Source organism: Oncorhynchus mykiss, chromosome 23, assembly GCF_057628025.1.
Source record: "Oncorhynchus mykiss isolate SJ-2025 chromosome 23, ASM5762802v1, whole genome shotgun sequence".
NCBI lineage: Eukaryota > Metazoa > Chordata > Actinopteri > Salmoniformes > Salmonidae > Oncorhynchus > Oncorhynchus mykiss.
The window spans coordinates 30,836,835-30,861,936 of NC_143044.1; the positions used below are offsets into that span (position 1 = coordinate 30,836,835).

The 25,102-nt window shown below is 42.7% G+C and overlaps 2 protein-coding genes across 8 annotated transcripts in view; one reads left to right on the forward strand and one right to left on the reverse strand.

The window, feature by feature from the left end:
- Nucleotides 1-4,292: 4,292 nt before the first annotated feature.
- eme1 (essential meiotic structure-specific endonuclease 1) lies at nucleotides 4,293-24,025 on the reverse strand. Of its 6 annotated transcripts, none has more exons than XM_090217282.1 (10): nucleotides 23,677-23,828; nucleotides 21,724-21,757; nucleotides 17,664-18,421; nucleotides 17,362-17,489; nucleotides 12,731-12,820; nucleotides 8,258-8,373; nucleotides 7,786-7,930; nucleotides 5,265-5,380; nucleotides 4,924-5,113; nucleotides 4,293-4,828 (listed from the first exon to the last, which is right to left on the reverse strand). In XM_090217282.1, exons 3-10 carry the CDS (start codon nucleotides 18,388-18,390, stop codon nucleotides 4,673-4,675), a joined length of 1,668 nt encoding a protein of 555 aa, XP_090073408.1. In that variant the 5' UTR covers nucleotides 18,391-18,421; nucleotides 21,724-21,757; nucleotides 23,677-23,828; the 3' UTR covers nucleotides 4,293-4,672. The 6 variants fall into 6 exon arrangements, with proteins under 6 accessions (XP_090073408.1, XP_090073406.1, XP_036816347.1 ...); XM_090217280.1 differs by having other exon boundaries at nucleotides 8,258-8,379; XM_036960452.2 differs by lacking the exon at nucleotides 21,724-21,757 and having other exon boundaries at nucleotides 8,258-8,379; nucleotides 23,677-24,025.
- LOC110502758 (ras-related protein Rab-37) overlaps nucleotides 23,868-25,102 on the forward strand; it is a 51,940-nt gene continuing 50,705 nt past the window's right edge. For both annotated transcript variants that reach the window (XM_036960453.2, XM_021581025.3), the window contains exon 1: nucleotides 23,868-24,092. The gene's annotated coding sequence lies outside the window, so the exon portion shown is untranslated. The remainder of the gene's footprint in view (nucleotides 24,093-25,102) is intronic.

The following is a 25,102-nucleotide window of genomic DNA, read 5'->3' on the forward strand; positions in this document are numbered from 1 at the left end:
CAGATGTTTCAAAGCTGGGACCGAGAGACTGAAACAGCTTATATCTCAAGGCCATCTCTAGCCGGCTAACACCCGGCACCTTCCTGAGACCGCCCACAACCGTAAGGCTCTCCAGAGGGTAGTGAGGTCTGCACAACGCATCACCGGGGGCAAACTACCTGCCCTCCAGAACACCTACACCACCCGATGTCACAGGAAGGCCATAAATATCATCAAGGACAACAACCACCCGAGCCACTGCCTGTTCACCCCACTATCATCCAGAAGGCGAGGTCAGTACAGGTGCATTAAAGCAGGGACCAAGAGACTGAAAAACAGCTTCTATCTCAAGGCCATCAGACTGTTAAACAGCCCCCACTAACATTGAGTGGCTGCTGTCAACACACTGACTCAACTCCAGCCACTTTAATAATGGGAATTGAAGGAAATTGATGGAAAATGTATCACTAGCCACTTTAAACAATGCTACTTAATATAATGTTTACATACCCTACATTACTCATCTCATATGTATATACTGTACTCGATACCATCTACTGCATCTTGCCTATGCCGTTCTGTACCATCACTCATTCATATATCTTTATGTACATATTCTTTATCCCTTTACACTTGTGTGTATAAGGTAGTAGTTTTGTAATTGTTAGGTTAGATTACTCGTTGGTTATTACTGCATTGTCGGAAGTAGAAGCACAAGCATTTCGCTACACTCGCATTAACATCTGCTAACCATGTGTATGTGACAAATAAATTTGATTTTTGACCTTAGAGCCTGCTGCACTATAGAAATGGAATCACTGGTCACTTTAATAATGGAACACTAGTCAATTTAATAATGTTTACATACTGCTTTACTCATCTCATATGTATATACTGTATTTAATAATGTTTACATACTGCTTTACTCATCTCATATGTATATACTGTATTTAATAATGTTTACATACTGCTTTACTCATCTCATATGTATATACTGTATTTAATAATGTTTACATACTGCTTTACTCATCTCATATGTATATACTGTATTTAATAATGTTTACATACTGCTTTACTCATCTCATATGTATATACTGTATTTAATGTTTACATACTGCTTTACTCATCTCATATGTTTATACTGTATTTAATAATGTTTACATACTGCTTTACTCATCTCATATGTATATACTGTATTTTAGTCAATGCCACTCCGACATTGCTCATCCTAATATTTATTTCTTAATTCCATTCTTTTACTTTTAGATTTGTGTGTATTGTTAGATACTACTGCACTGTTGAAGCCAGGAACACAAGCATTAAGCTCCTAAATACGTGTTTGTGACATCTGCTAAATACGTGTTTGTGACATCTGCTAAATACGTGTTTGTGACATCTGCTAAATATGTGTTTGTGACATCTGCTAAATACGTGTTTGTGACATCTGCTAAATATGTGTTTGTGACATCTGCTAAATACGTGTTTGTGACATCTGCTAAATACGTGTTTGTGACATCTGCTAAATATGTGTATGTGACCAATAAAATTTGATTTGGTTTGATATAAAAGGAATCAGCCAGTGGGGATGGAATAATTAAGCTGTGCTTGGAAACAATGACAACTCCTGGTCTCTGACTAGTAGTTAGTGTCAGGCACAACAAGTATGCTCACATCCCAGAACTCTACCCCAGCTCCAACAGAGTAAGAGTATCTGGACTGGACAGCTGGCATGGTCTTTCTACAGTGTCTTCTCTGGCACACCGACCCATCTGTACACATTCGAGCCCCGCTAACCAACATTTGTGGTTGATTCAGTGACTTTGCGCCAGGTAGCCAATACCGCACAATTTAATACGGCACTTCCCCCCTCCCCCCCAATTCCCCGATACATGTGTAAATGTGGTATTTTAAATAGTGCCTTCCTGTATTATACTCATGCTACACAATGTATTCTATTCTACGGAGCCATTTACTTTATGTTCGTATCCTTATCTTTTATTATTCTTATAGTTGTTGCATTGTCAAGAAGGAACCTGCAAGTAAGAATTTCATTAGACAGTATATACACCATCTGTATCCTGTACTGTATGTATGTATGTATGTATGTATGTAAGACTATAGGGTAATAGAATGATTTAGGCAAAGAGAATAATTATCTTTGAACCAACTATAGCTGTTACACTGTTGCAATAGAAAGAGAAAGATATCAGATACATACAGTGCCTTGCGAAAGTATTCGGCCCCCTTGAACTTTGCGACCTTTTGCCACATTTCAGGCTTCAAACAAAGATATAAAACTGTATTTTTTTGTGAAGAATCAACAACAAGTGGGACACAATCATGAAGTAGAACGACATTTATTGGATATTTCAAACTTTAACAAATCAAAAACTGAAAAATTGGGCGTGCAAAATTATTCAGCCCCTTTACTTTCAGTGCAGCAAACTCTCTCCAGAAGTTCAGTGAGGATCTCTGAATGATCCAATGTTGACCTAAATGACTAATGATGATAAATACAATCCACCTGTGTGTAATCAAGTCTCCGTATAAATGCACCTGCACTGTGATAGTCTCAGAGGTCCGTTAAAAGCGCAGAGAGCATCATGAAGAACAAGGAACACACCAGGCAGGTCCGAGATACTGTTGTGAAGAAGTTTAAAGCCGGATTTGGATACAAAAAGATTTCCCAAGCTTTAAACATCCCAAGGAGCACTGTGCAAGCGATAATATTGAAATGGAAGGAGTATCAGACCACTACAAATCTACCAAGACCTGGCCGTCCCTCTAAACTTTCAGCTTATACAAGGAGAAGACTGATCAGAGATGCAGCCAAGAGGCCCATGATCACTCTGGATGAACTGCAGAGATCTACAGCTGAGGTGGGAGACTCTGTCCATAGGACAACAATCAGTCGTATATTGCACAAATCTGGCCTTTATGGAAGAGTGGCAAGAAGAAAGCCATTTCTTAAAGATATCCATAAAAAGTGTCGTTTAAAGTTTGCCACAAGCCACCTGGGAGACACACCAAACATGTGGAAGAAGGTGCTCTGGTCAGATGAAACCAAAATTGAACTTTTTGGCAACAATGCAAAACGTTATGTTTGGCGTAAAAGCAACACAGCTGAACACACCATCCCCACTGTCAAACATGGTGGTGGCAGCATCATGGTTTGGGCCTGCTTTTCTTCAGCAGGGACAGGGAAGATGGTTAAAATTGATGGGAAGATGGATGGAGCCAAATACAGGACCATTCTGGAAGAAAACCTGATGGGAGTCTGCAAAAGACCTGAGACTGGGACGGAGATTTGTCTTCCAACAAGACAATGATCCAAAACATAAAGCAAAATCTACAATGGAATGGTTCAAAAATAAACATATCCAGGTGTTAGAATGGCCAAGTCAAAGTCCAGACCTGAATCCAATCGAGAATCTGTGGAAAGAACTGAAAACTGCTGTTCACAAATGCTCTCCATCCAACCTCACTGAGCTCGAGCTGTTTTGCAAGGAGGAATGGGAAAAAATTTCAGTCTCTCGATGTGCAAAACTGATAGAGACATACCCCAAGCGACTTACAACTGTAATCGCAGCAAAAGGTGGCACTACAAAGTATTAACTTAAGGGGGCTGAATAATTTTGCACGCCCAATTTTTCAGTTTTTGATTTGTTAAAAAAGTTTGAAATATCCAATAAATGTCGTTCCACTTCATGATTGTGTCCCACTTGTTGTTGATTCTTCACAAAAAAATACAGTTTTATATCTTTATGTTTGAAGCCTGAAATGTGGCAAAAGGTCGCAAAGTTGAAGGGGGCCGAATACTTTCGCAAGGCACTGTACAACTTTAAACTAGAGTAGCCTCGTGTCCTGGAGGAACACCTGACCTGAGTATTCAGAGTCACAATCTTCTGTGAACTCTCAACTCTACTCAACCAGATAAATACTCACACAACTTTCCACACTGGAGTCACTAATAAACCATGTACTGTTAATTAATATTTTTGCAAGTACAAGACGAGGAACATTTGATCTTTTCCCCTGTTCATTGTAACATTGTTGTCATTTGGAAATAAACCACAAAACACCTTTTTTTTTTTAGAAACTCTGGTTTGATTTTGAGTTATTGTGGTGCTCTTGTCTAAACTTGTGAATATACCTAATCCAAAGATAGGGAAATGTTTAGAAACAGCAAATAAAATAGCAACAGAGAAAACTCACTAGTCTTTTTAAAGTACAGGTTTCTCTAACCCACTTGTGTGCTATGTAATATAGGTGGTGTCTATTATTGACTATCTATTTTGGTCAAAATCCCATGATTGTATTAGACGCTTTAATAAAATAAAAAGTATATTACAAACCAAGGTGGATGTCATAAAACGGGACACTATCCAAATCCAAATGTCACTGTGCTCCATAGTTAACGTTCCTGAGGACCCACATATGTGTTCCAGCCCCGAACTAACATGTCTGACACAATGGATTAGCCAATCACAAAGTCCTTGATTAGTTGAATGAAGTGCGTTAGTGCTGAGCTGGAGCAAAAGCCTGCACATCATATAGGTCCCCAGAGGCAGGGCTGAAGACTAGTGATGAAGAACACAGATTTAAAACATCAGTCCAACTCCACTCTTCCACTACTGAGGTCACTGGTCAGATGCATGACATCATAAAAGGGTCAAAGCATGGAGTCCAGGGTCTACTGGGGGTCTGATGATGTCATCACCAGGCAGAGACGCTTGGAGAGCTCAGGACCAACCCGGCGAGTTGTGGAAGTCACGCCCTCCCCTCTGCGAATCAGGAGGTCCGATAGCAGTGACAGTTTCTCACGTTCTGACTTGCACCGACTGTACGCCTGCCAACGACATCACAATGCGGAGAGCAATTGTGAGATTCAGTGTGGGGAAAACACATGCTGTATGTGTATGTACGTATTATGTGTAGTTTTACCTGGTTGAGAAGCTGTGGAGAGGGGTAGGCAGCGAGGATGGCAGAGGCCATATCTTGGCTGACTCTGTTCAGCTGCTGGATCTGTCTCTTCCAGACCTGCAGCAGTCCTTTCCCAGCCTTGTCCACTTTCTGGCCTCCAGCCCACTCACTCTCCAGGTAGAACGAGAAGCCTGTCTTCTCCCTCTCTCGTCTGGAGACAGACACGCACACAAACACACAATATATGAGATGTTACTCCCTTACAACTCTGCACAGCTGTATATTGTAATGACTTACTGATTGAGTGGTTCTATATTGAAATTACACAGTTGACCATTTATCTGTCACAGCAGCTCACTCACTTGAATGGGGCCTCAGCTACTGCTTTGGTTGCCATGGCAATGTGGTCAGAGAAATCCTTCCAGGTGGACAGGAAATGCACCTGAACCCCTGTGTGTAGCTGCAGGTGTACCACAGCCTGATGGGATGGATGTTGGAGGATCAAGAGACTGTTACAGAGGTACTTTGGAAAACTGTCACACAAGTGTCCTACATGACATGAAGCATGTAGGCTTACCTTTACTCCATACAAGTGGACATGGGTGTGCAGGGGCGTCATACACCCCAAAAATCTGAGGGGGCCCAAAGTACGTGAGGATGGCTGGGGGGTGGTCCGTAGGAGTGCTAGGCCTCCCGACCGTAAGTTTGAGAATTTAGCATTTTTCAAACACCCGAAAACAGCCTTTTCCTGCAATCTAGACCCATAATGTATGTAAACAAATGTCTATTTTTCTACATATCTAAGCATACCTCGAGCTATCTGTACCCTCCTGAGGGTGGTTATTTTTTTAAAGAAACTAAATATGCTTCTCTGCATCTCTACTAAAATCTGGGTAAAATAATGAAAGTGGCAGACCGTGACTATTGGACTTAGGCCTTCAGTTGAGATTTTTTTTTCTCCAATAATTCCTATCCAAAATCATGAAAACAACCAATACAGAGCATCATTTAATGCAACCGACATAATATTGTGTAGTCGGACCATTCTAGTGCAGACTCTAGCACAGGAGAATACTTTTTTTTTGATGACAAAATCAAAACAGGCCTGAGCTGTGCTTCGGGCTGCAGCAGCGGTGTGTGTAAATCATGGGGGAACCAAGCCAGGAAAAAAAAGCCATATTACAACTTATGTTGTGATAATTGCGTTGTTAAGGCTACTCTATACCCATTTGAAATGCATTCATATGGCACCGTTATATACAGTGTACAAAACATTTGGAAAAACTTCTTAATACTTTGTTGCACCCCTTTTGCCCTCAGAACAGCATTAGGGCATGGACTCTAGAATGTATAGAAAGCGTTCCACAGGGATGCTGGCCCATGTTCACTCCACTGCTTCCCACAGTTATGTCAAGTTGGCTGGATGTCCTTTGGGAGGTGGACCATTCTTGATACACACAGGAAATTGTTGCGCATGAAAAGTCCAACAGCGGCGCAGTTCGTCACACTCAAAACATTGCACACACACAATCCATGTCTCAAGGCTTAAAAATCCTTATTTAACCTGACTCCTCCCCTTCATCTACACCAGGGGTGGGCCACCCCCCTTTTGAAGGACCTCTGATCAATACTCCCCTCCTCCCTGAACGCAACATGTAAAGTGTTGGTCCACTGTTTCATAAACTGAAATAAAAGATCCCAGAAATGTTCCATACTCACAAAAAGCTTCTCTAAAATGTTGTGCACAAATTTGTTTACATCCCTGTTAATGAGCATTTCTCCTTTGCCAAAATAATCCATCCACTTGATAGGTGTGGCAGATTAAACAGCATTATCATTACACAGGTGCACCTTGTGCTGGGGACAATAAAAGGCCACAAAAATGCAGTTGTCACACAACCCAATGCCACAGATGTTTCAAGTTTAGAGTGAGCATGCAATTGGCACCAATTGGTACACTGTCCTTCTCTCAACACATATCAAAGCTGCAAGCTAAGGTTAAACCTACACCTGGTTTCCTCTATCGTAATCACTCCTCTTTCACCCCAGCTGCCAAACTAACCCTTATTCAGATGACCATACTAAACTGGTCATCTCTGTAAACCTGAAGCAAGACCCTCTGGTTGATGCTTATTTATAAAACCCTCTTAGGCGTCACTCCCCCCTATTTGAGATACCTACTGCAACCCTCATCCTCCACATGCAACACCCGTTCTGCCAGTCACATTCTGTTAAAGGTCCCCAAAGCACACACATCCCTGGGTCGCTCCTCGTTTCAGTTCGCTGCAGCTAGCGTCTGGAACAAGCTGCAACAAACACTCAAACTGGACAGTTTTATCTCCATCTACATTCAAAGACTCCATCATGGACAATATTACTGACAAATGTAGGGTTGCTTCATGTGATGTATAGTTGTCTCTACCTTTTTGCCCTTTGTGCGGTTGTCTGTGCCTAACAATGTTTGTACCATGTTTGTGCTGCTGCCATGTTGTGTCGCTACCATGTTGTTGTCATGTTGCTACCATGCTGTGTTGCTGCCATTCTGTTGCTGTCTTAGGTATCTCTTTATGTAGTGGTGTGACGTCTCTCTTGTTGTGATGCGTGTTTTGTCCTAATTTTCTTATTTTTAATCCCAGCCCTCATCCCTACAGGAGGCTTTTTGCCTCCTGGTAGGCCTTCATTGTATATAATAATTTGTTCTTAATTGACTTGCCTAATTAAATAAAGGTTAAATAAAAATAAGTAAGTAACCTTGTCCGAGACAGATCGGCCCTTAGTTGAGTTGGTTTCAAAGACTAAAAACTTGCTCAAATAGTATTTGCAAAGACAATTCCACACACTATATTGTCAAACAATTACCAGCTGTTAATCATGACAACCCACCTCCTCTACCTCAACTCGAGACACCTTGGGCAGTGCATCACCTTCATCTTTCTTCCTCTTCTTTTTCACTGCCCCCTTTACTGCTGCTTGCTCATCCCCCAGGACCGCATCCCGGAACTTCTTCTGATTCTGGGATTTCTGGGATCTGTAGGTAAAACAATGTTTTTTGGGGCAAAATTGAGGACTTTTATGTAACACAGCTTGACGAAGTTTGATGTTTCCAAAAGAAACACTTTTCCTTCCTCCAAGTCACACTTATTTGAAATGCTAACACTTTATAATAACTTCTAGCAATAAACCATTTAATTATGAATGCTTAATTTAAAAAAATAATTGATCAAAATGCTTTATAAAACTATTAGAAATATCCCCAAGTGGACGGTGGCATAGTACCTTGTCCCTACATAATGCACTTTGTAGGCAATATGGTGCCATTTGGGACACACACCACATCCCTCTCCAGCCCCCTCACCTGAAGTATTTCTCCAGGTCTATGACCACCAGACTGGGGGTCCTGCCAGGGTTGCGAGCCTGCAGACCCAGGATCCAGGAGGTCAAAGAGGCGCTACAGTCTGCACCTCCACTCCTCTGTTCCTGGGTAACATACAGACAGGAGTGAGGGAGGTCAGAATCTAGTAACAGTGTATTGCCTAATAGTTGTAAAAGTGTCCTGGATTGATGCAATTATTATCAACAAAAGTGTTGAGACGGCAACGGTTGTTTTGTGTATTTTTTTTACGCATTTTTAGCATGAAATACTGTACATCATCAATGTGTGACTATGCCTTTTTGGTTGTTGTTATTGTTGCTCGACAACAAGGTATTTTTAAGCAATAAGGCCAGAGGGGGTGTGGATTCTGGCCAAAATACCACGGCTAAGGGCTGTTCTTAAGCACAACGCAACGTGGAGTTCCTGGATACAGCCCTTCCCTGAGGTGCCTTATTGCTATTATTAACTGGTTACCAATGTAATTAGAGCAGTAAAAATAAATTCTCATATCAGTGGTATGCGGGTCTGATATCACAGCTTTCAGACAATCAGCATTCAGGGCTCAAACCACCCAGTTTATAAAATCAGCAATATGCTACAACAAAACATGCTAATATGCTCTTCCGGGTCATTGTCATTGTCAATGGTGAGCCCATGTCAGCATTTTAGGATGTTTTGTTGTAGCCTCTGTAAGCTTTACACTCATCATTATTCATGATACATTCAAGGTTTTCCATAAATCATGGCATTATCAAGATTAATTTAGAACTGTTCAAAAACATGTTCTTCTCTTACTTTAATAGAAAATGGCACAAGACATTATTCACCATTCAATTCTGGTCGGGCAAAACATAACCCACAACAAGAAAAAAGTGCAAATGCATCCAAGGAGTTTGTAGAATTACAAGCGTGATGTAGTCATTGCATGCAAGGAATATGGGACAAAATAATCAATTTGACTACTTTCATACACTTTATTTAGTTCATTAATCTAGAGGTTCACATACTTTTTCTCACAAAGAAAGTGAATGTTGGATCAACATGCTCAATAAAGAAATTAAAAAGTATAATTGTTTTGTGCCATTTGTTTAAATCAGATACACTTCATCTATACTTAAAAAAGGAATTAAAGCAACAAAGTGTTGGTCCCATATTTCATGAGCTGAAATAAAAGATCCCAGAATTTACCATTTGCATAAAAAGATTTTCTTTCAAATGTTTGGCACAAACTTGTTTAAATCGCTGTTAGTGAACATTTGTCCTAATTCAAGATAATCCATCCACCTGACAGTTGTGGCATATCAAGACGGCATGAAAAATGGCATGATCATTACACAGGTGCACCTTGTGCTGGGGACAATAAAAGGCCACTAAAATGCCTCAAGTTGAGGGAGCGTTCAATGTCATACTGACTGCAGGAATATTCACCAAAGCTGTTGCCAGAGAATTTAATGTTAATTTCTCTACCATAAGCCACCTCTCCAACATTGTTTTAGAGAATTTGGCAGTATGTCCAACAGGCCTCACAACCGCAGACCATGTGTAACCACGCCAGCCCAGGACCTCCACATCCGGCTTCTTCACCAGTGGGATCGTCTGAGACCAGCCACCCGGACAGCTGATGAAACTGTGGGTTTGCACAACTGAATCATTTCTGCACAAACTGTCAGAAACGGTCTCAGGGAAGCTCAGTTGCGTGCTCATCGTCCTCAGCAGGGTCTTGACCTGACTGCAGTTCGGCGTCGTAACCAACTTTAGTGGGCAAATCCCGGTTTCAACTGTACCGGGAAGATGGCAGACAGTGTGTATGGCGTTGTGTGGTTGAGCGGTTTGCTGATGTCAACATTGTGAACAGTGTCCCATGTTGGTGGTGGGGTTATGATTTGGGCAGACATATGCTACGGACAACGAACACAATTGCATTTAATCAATGGCAATTTATTTGCACAGAGATACCGCGACGAGATCCCGAGGCCCATTTTGTTGTGCCAATTATCCGCCCCCATCACCTCATGTTTCAGTATGATAATGCACGGCAGTATGTCGCAAGGATCCGTACACAATTCCTGGAAACTGAAAATGTCCCAGTTCTTCCATGGCCTGCATTCTCACCATTGAGCAAGTTTGGATGCTCTGGATCCATGTAGACAATGGCATGTTCCAGTTCCTGCCAATATCCAGCAACTTAGCACAGCCATGGAAGCGGAGTGGGACAACATTCCACGAGCCACTATCAACAGACTGATCAACTGTATGCAAAGGAGATATGTCGCCCCAATCCTTTTTTTTAAGTGTCGGTCACCAACAGGTGTATTCACAGTCATGTGAAATCCATAGATTAGGGTCTAATGAATTTAATTCAATTGACTGATTTCCTTATATGAACTGTAACTCAGTAAAATCATTGAAATTGTTGCATTTATATTTTTGTTCAGTGTATTAGTACATTTTAGGTCAAATGTAGGCAGAACTAAAGAAAATGCTGAAGTTTTCAAACTTTCTCTAAGCACTATATGCATATAATGGTATGTACATACATTGTGGACAGTATATTAATAGAAAAGGTGTGTACAGCTGTAGTTATATAGGATGAGCTTTGACTAGAATACAGTATATACAGATGAAGTGGGTAAAAAACAGTATGTAAACATTATTAAAGTGACCTGTGTTCAATGACTATGTAACAATTTGTAAAGTCAAAACAATTTCAATGTTTGAGGGAAAAAATGCATTCATCTTTAGATCAGAGTTGTAGTTGTACTGAATAACACAGTGCCTTCAGAAAGTATTCATACCCTTTTACTTATTCCACATTGTGTTGTGTTACAGCCTGAATTCAAAATTGAATAAATGATATTTTCTCACCCATCTACACACAATACCCCACAATGACAAAGTGAAAACATGTTTTAATTGAACATGAAATACTGAAATCTAATTTACATACAGTACCAGTCAAAAGTTTGGACACACCTACTCATTCAAGGGTTTACCATTTTCTACACTAACGTTCAAAAGTTTGGGGTCACTAAGAAATTCTTGTTTTTGAAAGAAAATAAAAAAAATTGTCCATTAAAATAACATCAAATTGATCAGAAATACAGAAATGACTATTGGAAATGGCCGATTTTTAGGCGTACAGAGGCCCATTACCAGCAACCGTCGCTCCTGTGCTCCAATGGCACGTTGTGTTAGCTAGTCCAAGTTTATCATTTTAAAAGGCTAATTGAACATTAGAAAACCCTTTTGCAATGATGTTAGCACAGCTGAAAACTGTTGTTCTGATTAAAGAAGCAATAAAACTGGCCTTCTTCAGACTAGTTGAGTATCTGGAGCATCAGCATTTGTGGGTTCAATTACAGGCTCAAAATGGCCAGAAACGTGGCCTCCCGGGTGGCGCAGTCGTCTAAGGCGATGCAGTGCTAGCTGTGCGTGAGATTCTGGGTTTGAGCCCAGGCTCTGTCGCAGCCGGGAGGCCCATGGGGTGGCGCACAATTGGCCCAGCCTCGTCTGGGTTGGGGGTTTGGCCGACAGGAATATCCTTGTCCCATCCCGCACTAGTGACTCCTGTGGCGGGTCGGGCGCAGTGCACGCTGACCAGGTTGCCAGGTGTTTCCTCCGACCCATTGGTGCGGCTAGCTGTGCATTGTGTCAAGAAGCAGTGCGGCTTGTGTTTCGGAGGACGCATGTCTCTCGACCTTCGCCTCTCGAGTCCGTACCAGAGTTGCAGCGATGAGACAAGACTAACTACTACCAATTGGATAACACGAAATTGGGGAGAAAAAAAAAAGGGTACAAAAAAATAAAATGGCCAGAAACAAAGACCTTTCTTCTGAAACTCGTCAGTCTTATTCTGAGAGAAATTGCCAAGAAACTGAAGATCTTGTACAACGGTATGTACTCCCTTCACAGAACAGCGCAAACTGGTGCTCTTTCAATGACAGACTGACCATGTGAATCCAGGTGAAAGATATGATCCCTTATTGATGTCACCTGTTAAATCCACTTCAATCAGTGTAGCTGAGGGAGAGGAGACAGGTTAAACATTTTAAAAATTAACCTTGAGACCATTGAGACATGGATTGTGTAAGTGTGCCATTCAGAGGGTGAATGGGCAAGAAAATAGTTTTGAGTGTGCCAAGAACTGCAATGCTGCTGAGTTTCACACAAACAGTTTCCTGTAGGACAGCCAGCCAACTTGACTACTGTGGGAAGCATTGGAGTCAACATGGGCCAGCATCCCTGTGGAACGATTGACACCTTGTAAAGTCCATGCCCCGATGAATTAAGGCTGTTCTGAGGGCAAAGGGGGGTGCAACTCAATGTTAGTAAGGTGTTCCTAATGTTTTGTACACTCTGTACACCCCTCCCCAACTAGCACATTCAAGCTAGTCAGCAGAAACAGGAAGTGGGATGAAACCATAGCCATGCCCAACCCAGAGAGGTGTCACTCACCTGAGTGTAGCTGTGGATCAGGTTGATGAAGTCATCAACAGGTACTTGCATCACTGTGTGGGCCTCCGGGATACACAACACCTCACCTGTCTGAGAAGCAACAGAGATTAAGGGCTTTGATTTGCTTGTTCGACATAGATCAACCACTGCAGTCAGCGACTGCCAAATGACTGATCTACAAATCACCTGGCATAATGAATAACTACTCGTTATTATTTGTACATCAGTCAATCAGTAAAAATGTACCCATAATGCATCACGGATTCAACACGACTACAAAAAGCTATGGGTTGAGTGTAGGGGTGTGAACGTTTAAAAGAGATTGGGATACATAACGTGAAGAAAAATCCCTAACCAAAAAACATCCCCCCACATAATTAAAATCCCAGTGCAGTTATCACAAAACATTATTTTCCGTGTTATAGCCTGACTAGACGATAGGCAATAAAGGCCTGGGGAAAGTTGTGTAATTTAAATGAAACCAGGGAGGAAAGGGCAAACTTTAGGCTACTTTGGTAAATTTGCAAGGCATTCAAGACAAACGTTGCAAGATTCAGATTACCAGGACATATGCACATCAGTTCTTTGTGCCTGCCCCCTCATTTCTCTCCCTCCCTCCCTCACCATGGCTCGCCTGGGGCATATTCAGTATTCTGTTGCAAACGTTTCAGAATGGAAGCAAACTGAGCAAAACCGGGAGGGACCTACCTGAATTTGTCCAATAGAAACTCTCGTTTAAGTTGCAAACTGTTTGAACTAATGATTACAACCCTGCTCTTTTGCTTCCCTAATAATGCGAGTGTGTGTTCAGTTATCAGTCTGTTGCGTGTAGAATATCCTTGCCTATTCATTGACGATAGACTCTGCTTTTTACTGAAGTTGCAAGACATGGCAAGCCAAGAAATTGCAAGATACAGCATTCCATTTCCATAGATAGGCCTAGTGCACGAACTGCCTATACTGTGCCCCACCCCTCTCTCTCCGTCCCTCGGTAGATCGCTATAAAAGATGCAAGAGTGTTGATGTTCTCAGAAGTACAGCAAATAAATTAAATCAAATTTTATTTGTCACATACACATGGTTAGCAGATGTTAATGCGAGTGTAGCGAAATGCTTGTGCTTCTAGTTCCGACAATGCAGTAATAACCAACAAGTAATCTAACTAACAATTCCAAAACTACTGTCTTATACACACAAGTGTAGGGGGATAAAGAATATGTACATAAAGATATATGAATGAGTGATGGTACAGAGCGGCATAGGCAAGATACAGTAGATGGTATCGAGTACAGTATATACATATGAGATGAGTATGTAAACAAAGTGGCATAGTTAGTGGCTAGTGATACATGTATTACATAAAGATGCAGTAGATGATATAGAGTACAGTATATACGTATACATATGAGATGAATAATGTAGGGTATGTAAACATTATATTAGGTAGCATTGTTTAAAGTGGCTAGTGATATATTTTACATCATTTCCCATCAATTCCCATTATTAAAGTGGCTGGAGTTGAGTCAGTGTGTTGGCAGCAGCCACTCAATGTTAGTGGGGGCTGTTTAACAGTCTGATGGCCTTGAGATAGAAGCTGTTTTTCAGTCACTCGGTCCCAGCTTTGATGCACCTGTACTGACCTCGCCTTCTGGATGATAGCGGGGTGAACAGGCAGTGGCTCGGGTGGTTGTTGCCCTTGATGATCTTTATGGCCTTCCTGTAACATCGGGTGGTGTAGGTGTCCTGGAGGACAGGTAGTTTGCCCCCGGTGATGCGTTGTGCAGACCTCACTACCCTCTGGAGAGCCTTACGGTTGTGGGCGGAGCAGTTGCCGTACCAGGTGGTGATACAGCCCGCCAGGATGCTCTCGATTGTGCATCTGTAGAAGTTTGTGAGTGCTTTTGGTGACAAGCCAAATTTCTTCAGCCTCCTGAGGTTGAAGAGGCGCTGCTGCGCCTTCTTCACGATGCTGTCTGTGTGGGTGGACCAATTCAGTTTGTCTGTGATGTGTATGCCGAGGATCTTAAAACTTGCTACCCTCTCCACTACTGTTCCATCGATGTGGATAGGGAGGTGTTCCCTCTGCTGTTTCCTGAAGTCCACAATCATCTCCTTAGTTTTGTTGACGTTGAGTGTGAGGTTATTTTCCTGACACCACACTCCGAGGGCCCTCACCTCCTCCCTGTAGGCCGTCTCGTCGTTGTTGGTAATCAAGCCTACCACTGTTGTGTCGTCCGCAAACTTGATGATTGAGTTGGAGGCGTGCGTGGCCACGCAGTCGTGGGTGAACAGGGAGTACAGGAGAGGGCTCAGAACGCACCCTTGTGGGGCCCCAGTGTTGAGGATCAGCGGGGTGGAGATGTTGTTGCCTACCCTCACCACCTGGGGGCGGCCCGTCAGGAAGTCCAGTACCCAGTTGCACAGGGCGGGGGTCGAGACCCAGGGTCTCGAGCTTGATGACGAGCTTGGAGGGTACTATGGTGTTAAATGCCGAGCTGTAGTCGATGAACAGCATTCTCACATAGGTATTCCTCTTGTCCAGTTAGGGCAGTGTGGTTGAGATAGGCCGCATGTTTTGGTTGCAGGCCGTGTCAGTGGCACTGTATTGTCCTCAAAGCGGGCAAAAAAGTTATTTAGTCTGCCTGGGCGCAAGACATCCTGGTCCGTGACGGGGCTGGTTTTCTTTTTGTAATCCATGATTGACTGTAGACCCTGCCACATACCTCTTGTGTCTGAGCCGTTGAATTGAGATTCTACTTTGTCTCTATACTGACGCTTAGCTTGTTTGATTGCCTTGCGGAGGGAATAGCTACACTGTTTGTATTCGGTCATGTTACCAGACACCTTGCCCTGATTAAAAGCAGTGGTTCGGGCTTTCAGTTTCACGCGAATGCTGCCATCAATCCACGGTTTCTGGTTTGGGAATGTTTTAATCGTTGCTATGGGAACGACATCTTCAACGCACGTTCTAATGAACTCGCACACCGAATCAGCGTATTCGTCAATGTTGTCTGACGCAATATAAAACATATCCCAGTCCACGTGATGGAAGCAGTCTTGGAGTGTGGAATCAGATTGGTCGGACCAGCGTTGAACAGACCTCAGCGTGGGAGCTTCTTGTTTTAGTTTCTGTCTGTAGGCAGGGATCAACAAAATGGAGTCGTGGTCAGCTTTTCCCGAAAGGAGGGCAGGGCAGGGCCTTATATGCGTCACGGAAGTTAGAATAGCAGTGATCCAAGCTTTTGCCAGCCCTGGTTGCGCAATCGATATGCTGATACAATTTAGGGAGTCTTGTTTTCAGATTAGCCTTGTTAAAATCCCCAGCTACAATGAATGCAGCCTCAGGATGTATGGATTCCAGTTTGCAAAGAGTCAAATAAAGTTCGTTCAGAGCCATCGATGTGTCTGCTTGGGGGGGAATATATACGGCTGTGATTATAATCGAAGAGAATTCCCTTGGTAGATAATGCGGTCGACATTTGATTGTGAGGAATTCTAAATCAGGTGAACAGAAGGACTTGAGTTCCTGTATGCTTTTGTGACCACACCACGTCTCGTTAGCCATAAGGCCCCTCTTCTTACCAGAAAGATGTTTGTTTCTGTCGGCGCGATGCGTGGAGAAACTAGCTGGCTGCACCGACTCCGATAGCGTCTCTCCAGTGAGCCATGTTTCCGTGAAGCAAAGAACGTTACAGTCTCTGATGTCCCTCTGGAATGCTACCCTTGCTCGGATTTCATCAACCTTGTTGTCAAGAGACTGGACATTGGCGAGAAGTATACTGGGGAGTGGTGCACGATGTGCCCGTCTCCGGAGTCTGACCAGAAGACCGCTTCGTTTCCCTCTTTTACGAAGTCGTTTTTTTGGGTCGCCGGCTGGGATCCATTCCATTGTCCTGGGTGAAAGGCAGAACACAGGATCCGCTTCGCGAAAGTCATATTCTTGGTCGTACTGATGGTGAGTTGACGCTGCTCTTATATTCAGTAGTTCTTCTCGACTGTATGTAATGAAACCTAAGATGACCTGGGGTACTAATGTAAGAAATAACACGTAAAAAACCAAAAAACTGCATAGTTTCCTAGGAACGCGAAGCGAGGCGGCCATCTCTGTCGGCGCCGGAATAGTCTCCTCTGCTCCAAAAATATTGAATCTTAGGAGTCTATTTGTAGCGGAATCGAATCTTGACACCCAGAAATGGGAGTCGAAACCGAGAGTCAACAATCAAGGAGTCGAGGAATCAATTATTTTGGAGAGCGACGCTCCACCACTACGTCATCGTCATTAATCGTTGGAAAAATAGCAGAGAAAGGCAACAGACAGCAGCTAAGTCCTGTATGGAAAATGAGAAGGTGGAATTAAGGTACAGTAATGATAGTACATGTACTATGTTTACCCATCTGAAAGGGATGCACCATGAGACCCAAACAGTTTTTGGCAGCATTGTGAATTCACATGTAAAATGGCAGTTTAAACATTAAGAAACAGTTTTGATTTGTCACATCCCTAGTTGCGTTGCATGATTAAGATGAAGATGAACACACACTTGTGCTTGGTTAATACAGAATGGATAAGCATGGCAAGAGGAGAAGCGATAGAGGTGTGTGTGTGTGTGTGTGTGTGATGCTCCAGTCACCTGAGTGCTAGGTGTTCTCCTGACCCAGTTGACGCTGCGAGGGAGGGGCTGTTTCTCTATGGCACAGCTGCAGCCCATGGCCTGGAGTGACGTCAGCAAAGGGCCCCCACCTTCCAACTGCAACAGAGCTACACACACACACGCGCACATATGTTGGAAAATGGGAACTACAAAATCCTCTGTGTAGCCCTTACTTACACCTATTCAATGCTTTTAAATCCATGCGGGTGAGACTGAGCAAGTGCACACTCTGGGAAAAAGGTAGGGAATCGAAACACAGCCCCTGCCTCTCTTCAACACACCTGGATCCACAGACACCACCATGTGTTTGATGCACTCCTCTGGTCGCAGTGCTTTCACAGCCTCTGCCAGGGCCGCCTTCTCTGCCTTCTGCCTCTCCTGCTGCAGCATCCGCGCCTCCTTGTCCCCCTGTTGCCTCTCCCTGGCCTCCCTCCTCAGCACCTCCCTGGACCCCTGGATCTCCTCACCAGTCATCTTGGAGGGCTTCCTCTTGGCAGGGGAGATGGTGCTCCTAGCCCAGGAGGATGGCTTTGGCGGGGGCCACAGCTGAGGGAGAGCTGCCTCCTCTGGGTCATCCCAGTCTGGTCCTCCACTTTTCTCCTTCCTACGATGACTGTTTAGGGTCTCATATGAGGTGAATAGAGGTTCGGACTCTGAGTGACCATTCGGTGCCAACAGGCCTAAACCACCAGGAAGGTCAGGTGAGGAGTGATGGTTGTCCTGTCCATTACTGAGTGTGGAGGATGCAGGCTCCAAACCCTCCTGTCTCTGTTTGAGTCTCAGCGCCAGGGGGATATAGGGAACATCCTCTTCCTCATCATCACTACTGATCATCATAACATCAGCCAACCCTATGGGGAGGTCTGTATGAGAGCTGTCCAGGACCACCAGGTCTGGTTGGTCTGTGTGGATCTGGGAGGCTTGGCTCAGGCTACATCTGGGCTGGAGGAAGTCATACACAGGGAGATCCTCGTCCAGGTCACTGGTGGAGTCACTGTAGCTGCCCATGGTGGGTCCAGCCTCAGACAGTCGAGACGGACTGCGGATGGACAAAGCAGGTTAAAAATCAGAACCATGGTGTTATGTTGACAGGCGCCATTGGATTCTGTATGGTTGGCACTATTAATTATGTTCCATCCAGAATGATAACATACATATTTATTGTACAATCTATTGGAGTAGGCCTAAATAGGCTAAAGAGTATCCAAATTGGCCTTCCTCTCTGGCCATACTAGCCTTGAGAGACCGCTAGTGAGTGCTGTTCTTCTGACGTTGTAGTTCCGCTCTAGGTCATCTTCAACCTAGGTTCCGCTTAGGGTACAATGTCAGGAAGAACAGCGCTCAATGGATAGAGGAGGTGCAACCAAGAAGAGTAGTAATATGTTCAGATTCTGCATCAGTTTTGTGTAGTCTAAGATCAGGGAAGTCAGAACGTGAGGATTTATGGATAGAAATGATGTTGTTAGGGTTACAAAAAAATGGGATAGAGATTCAATTTTGTTGGATCCCTGCTCAAACAGGAGTCAAAGTAAATTATTTAGTATATATACAGGTGCAATTAGGGAGAGGAGAGGTTAAAAACATGAATCCAAAAGTTTAGGTTAGATTGCTGGCAGAGGAAAATATAGTAAAAGGAAATCTGTACAAGAAATTGGGTCTTGTAATGGGAACCGTAGAGATTAAGTAATGTCAACAACAAAAAATGCTTGGTTTAAAACAACCCAATTTGGATAAATATTGGACAGAACACACATTGGATTATTTTGAACCAGCCATCTGGGTAACCTAGTTTGCTTGTTGGGTTATTGATGCTGGGCTATTGAGCAATGACTCACCGGGTCAGATCAGAAGACTGGTGGCGTGGCTTTCGTGTTGGCCACCCGGGAGAGTAAATGTCATTCCAGTTCTCTGGTCATCTGTTCTGTTCTGTTCTGTTGTTTTTCGTAGTTTTTTTTTTTAGAGTAAGTGTAGGATGAGATTAAGGCATATGGGATTGAATTATTTGAACTTGGTAGGGAAGCATGTTACTGGAATGTGTGATGGGTGTATGGTGAAAGAAACAGATGAACATGTATTTTATTGTCAATTGTATGGGGGAGTTTGACAGGGTCAGAGGTTGGATGGGGCTGGGGTGGTATTTTGGGTGGTGGTGGCGGAGGAAGGGGGGTAGTGAGGTTTGTAGGGGATATAGATTAATAGGAAGGCCGTGACTGGCCTCACACTCCAGTGGCTTCAAAGCCTCTCACTGGCCAATACAAAGCATCAGCAATCCAGGTTTTACATCAGGGTTCCCCAAATGGTGGCCCGCAAGCGGTTTTATTTGGCCTTCCAACTTTTCTGAGCAATAATTATTTTTTTAAGACTAAAAACACCAGGAAATCAGCTCCGAGTGATTTTAAATTTTGGAAATACAGTGGGGCAAAAAAGTATTTAGTCAGACACCAATTGTGCAAGTTCTCCCACTTAAAAAGATGAGGCCTGTAATTTTCATCATAGGTACACTTCAACTATGACAGACAAAATGAGAAAAGAAATCCAGAAAATCACATTGTAGGATTTTTAATGAATGTATTTGCAAATTATGGTGGAAAATAAGTATTTGGTCAATAACAAAAGTTTCTCAATACTTTGTTATATACTCTTTGTTGGCAATGACAGAGGTCAAACGTTTTCTGTAAGTCTTCACAAGGTTCAAGGTATTTTGGCCCATTCCTCCATGCAGATCTCCTCTAGAGCAATGATGTTTTGGGGCTGTTGCTGGGCAACACGGACTTTCAACTCCCTCCAAAGATTTTCTATGGGGTTGAGATCTGGAGACTGGCTAGGCCACTCCAGGACCTTGAAATGCTTTTTACGAAGCCACTCCTTCGTTACCCGGGCAGTGTGTTTGGGATCATTGTCATGCTGAAAGACCAAGCCACGTTTCATCTTCAATGCCCTTGCTGATGGAAGGAGGTTTTCACTCAAAATCTCACGATACATGGCCCCATTCATTCTTTCCTTTACACGGATCAGTCCCAAAGTATGATGTTTCCACCCCCATGCTTCACAGTAGGTATGGGGTTCTTTGGATGCAACTCAGCATTCTTTGTCCTCCAAACACGACGAGTTGAGTTTACCAAAAAGTTGTATTTTGGTTTCATCTGACATTCTCCCAATCTCCTTCTGGATCATCCAAATGCTTTCTAGCAAATTTCAGACGGGCCTGGACATGTACTGGCTTAAGCATGGGGACACATCTGGCACTGCAGGATTTGAGTCCCTGGCGGCGTAGTGTGTTACTGATGGTAGGCTTTGTTACTTTGCTCCCAGACCTTTGCAGGTCATTCACCAGGTCCCCCCGTGTGGTTCTGGGATTTTTGCTCACCGTTCTTGTGATCAATTTGACCCCACGGGGTGAGATCTTGCGCGGAGCCCCAGATCGAGGGAGATTATCAGTGGTCTTGTATGTCTTCCATTTCCTAATAATTGCTCCCACAGTTGATTTCTTCAAACCAAGCTGCTTACCTATTGCAGATTCAGTCTTCCCAGCCTGGTGCAGGTCTACAATTTTGTTTCTGGTGTCCTTTGACAGCTCTTTGGTCTTGGCCATAGTGGAGTTTGGAGTGTGACTGTTAGAGATTTATACTGATAACAAGTTCAAACAGGTGCCATTAATACAGGTAACGAGTGGAGGACAGAGGAGCCTCTTAAAGAAGAAGTCACAGGTCTGTGAGAGTCAGAAATCTTGCTTGTTTGTAGGTGAACAATGTGCTATGTAAGAAAGCTAACGTTTCATTTCCTTGCTCAGAACATGAGAACATATGAAAGCTGGTGGTTCCTTTTAACATGGGTCTTCAATATTCCCAGGTAAGAAGTTTTAGGTTGTAGTTATTATAGGAATTATAGGACTATTTCCCTCTATACCATTTGTATTTCCTTAACCTTAACCTTCATTAACCTAACTATTGGATGTTCTTATAGGCACTTTAGTATTGCCAGTGTAACAGTATAGCTTCCGTCCCTCTAGTTAGCACACGCTAACTAGCTAGCCATTTCACTTCGGTTAGACCAGCCTCATCTCGGGAGTTGATAGGCTTGAAGTCATAAACAGCGCAATGCTTGACGCACAACGAAGAGCTGCTGGCAAAACGCACGAAAGTGCTGTTTGAATGAATGTTTACTCGTCTGCTTCTGCCTACCATCGCTCAGTGAGATACTTAGATGCTTGTATGCTCAGTCAGATTATATGCAACGCAGGACACGCTAGATAATATCTAGTAATATCATCAACCATGTGTAGTTAACTAGTGATTATGATTGTTTTTTATAAGATAAGTTTAATGCTAGCTAGTAACTTACCTTGGCTTACTGCATTCGCATAACAGGCAGTCTCCTTGTGGAGTGCAACGAGAGAGAGGCAGGTCGTTATTGCTTTGGACAAGTTGACTGTAAGGTTGCAAGATTGGATCCCCCGAGCTGACAAGGTGAAAATCTGTCATTCTGCCCCTGAACAAGGCAGTTAACCCACCGTTCCTAGGCATTCATTGAAAATAAGAATGTGTTCTTAACTGACTTGCCTAGTTAAATAAAAGGTATTAAAAAAATCAATTTAAAAAATAAATAAAAAATAAAAACAAATCGGTGCCCAAAAATACTGATTACCGATTGTCATGAAAACTTGAAATCTGCCCTAATTAACCAGCCATTCCGATTAATCGGTCGACCTCATATATATATATTTTTTTTCTTCATCCCAGCCCCCGTCCCCACAGGAGGCCTTTTGGTAGGCCATCATTCTAAATAAGAATTTATTCTTAACTGACTTGCCCAGTTAAATAAAAATAATAGAACACTAGTCACTTTAATAATGTTAACATATTTTGCATTACTCATCTCACATGTATATACCGTATTCTATCCTACTGTATCTAAGTCTATGCCCCTCTGACATTGCTCGCCCAATATTTATATATTTTTAATTCCATTCCTTTAGATTTGTGTGTATTGTTGTGCAATTGTTAGATATTACTGTTAGATATTGCTGTACTGTTAGAGCTAGAAACACAAGTATTTCGCCTACCCGCAATAACATCTGCTAAACACGTGTATGTGACAAATATAATTTGATTTAAATACCGTCACACCATCATAAAATAAAATAGTGATATGATATTTTGACCAGCACTAGTCCAAAAACCCTAACACAGTTGTGAAGAGGGCACAACAATGCCTCTTCCCCCTCAGGAGGCTGAAAAGATTTGGCATGGGCCCTCAGATCCTCAAAAAGATCTTCAACTGCACCATTGAGAGCATCTTGACTGGCTCCATCACCGCTTGGTATGACAACTGCTTGGCACCCGACCCCAGGGCACTACAGAGGGTAGAGCAGGGATGGGCAACTCCAGTCCTCAGGGGCCTAATTGGTGTCACATTTTTGTCCCGGACCCCGTTAACACACCTGACTCCAATAATCAACTAATCATGAGTTTCAGTTTAGAATACCAGGCGCTGTCAAAGGTCGGTCCTAACAATTGTTGTCAACGACACCAGCCACGGACTGTTCTCTCTACTACCGCACAGATCACCAAGTCTGGAACCTGAATAACATCTACCCCCAAGCCATAAGACTGCTAAATAGTTAGCTGCACTGACCCATTTTTTGCATTAACTGACTCCTCACATACGCTGCTGCTACTGTTTACTATCTGGTTTATTGACATAATTGGTCGGAACACATCAAACGAAAGACTAGTTTCTCAGTGACTCGTTCAATTTAATCATGACTCGAGTCAGTAAAGAGTCGTTCAAAAATAACGACTCGTTTGCGTACTACATATCACTACTGCTCAATGTGCCTGCTAGCTACTACTTGCTAGCTTCATTGACAAACACAGAGTTGGAACTGAGCTAGAAAGTGATTTTGGGCACTGATAAACCGCGTGTAAGTTAGCTGGTGCTTTATTTACGATAGTTTGACAGCTTGCAGAAGATTAAGTTGTAGACATGTTCTCAGAAATCAGTCCTGAGCGCGCAGCCCGACTCGATAGACTATGCAGTACACTTACTACTTGTTAATGCACATGTTTTTACTTGAAATACTGCAAACACTAAAGCTACAGTTAACGTGTATGTAATTATCGTAACAGTAACATTCGAGGCATATGGGTTGGGTTAATGTCATACTATTACATTTAGCTAGCTACATTAGCTAGTAAATGTTCTCGAGGCGTGTTGGCTAGCTAACGTTTAGCTACCAATACAACGTTAATATCTAAAGTCTGTCAAATTAATTGAACATAATTATCTACTCACGTTCTTGTAGAAGGGGTTCAATATTTTATTTTCAGGACAAAAAATAATTTCTTTAACTTTCGAGCCTTTTTGTAACTGGATTTTCATAATTTTGGATTCCGCGGGTTTAGTGGACGAACTAGTTACCACAGCCACAATTATGGTTAAACCCCGCCTATTTCTACAATTTCTCTTTTTAACAATTTTATTTTAAACCAAACCTTAACCACACTGGCAACCTTATGCCAAAACTTAATCTTCAATTAAGACCAAAAAGCTCATTTTTGTTTAAGATTTTTTAGGACGTAGACAATTTTGACTTTGGCTCTGGTAACTAGTGACAAGCGGTCAGTAGTTTAGAATTTGATGTGACAACGTTGACGTCACGTGATCCAACATGGCGGCGCTCGCGTCCTTGATGTTCAAGTCCAGATCAGGTAAAATATACACATTACAATTTATTTGCGTTAATTCAAACCTCTCTATGAAACACACGTCAATGACGCTCATGTATTGTAGTTACCCAGCTGATTAACGTGTTTTTGAAGCTAGCTGGCATGGCTTTAGCCACTCTCTCGTGCCTCCATAGCCGAAAATTGTATATAAGTGGATATTAAGTGGATATATTTTTTTAATTTAACTAGGCAAGTCAGTTAAGAACAAATTCTTATTTACAATGACTGCCAAGGAACAGTGGGTTAACTGCCTTTTTCAGGTTCAGAGGCAGAACAGATTTTTACCATAGTCATCTACCATAGTCATCTAGCAACCTTTCGGTTACTGGCCAAACGCTAGGCTGGCTACCTGCAGATGTGATGCAGCCTGGATTCGAACTAGGCATTGCAGTGTCTTGTGCCCACGGGTTTTGTTCGTCGTTGGCCTACAAACCGTGCCAATATATCCTCCAAACGCTGTCTTCGAAGGCATTATCACTTTTATACCATGAGTTACCAACATATTAAAATAATGATTGACATATTTTCATTAAACTTTATTTTGACTAATTTACTCATACTATTTAATCCTTCTGCAAGATATAGTCCCCACACAAATCTAGGGTTGCTAGAGACACGACCCAGTTGTTCAGTCTTTTTGTTTTGTTTGTAATGTTGCGACCCAGTCGTTCATTCTAAATGTTCCATTGTCATCCAGGCTGGCAACTTTCTTATCCCTTGCTTGCTAGCTAGCCAAATACGGCTAACATAGTCAAGTCAAAAAGTGCAGCCAGAATAACGGCAAAGTAGCCGCACTTGCCTTGTCATAGAAAATGTGCTCACTCGTCAGGTTACTGTTATTCAGAGGAGCTAGCCAACGACACAGCAACAGTAACACAATCACTTCAATCGGAACCTGGAAAGACTGCAAATGAGCTACTTTTAATTTAAAAAAAATATATATATCCATAAAAATGATGCCAGCTGATTCATGATTTCGACTGCCTGCCTGT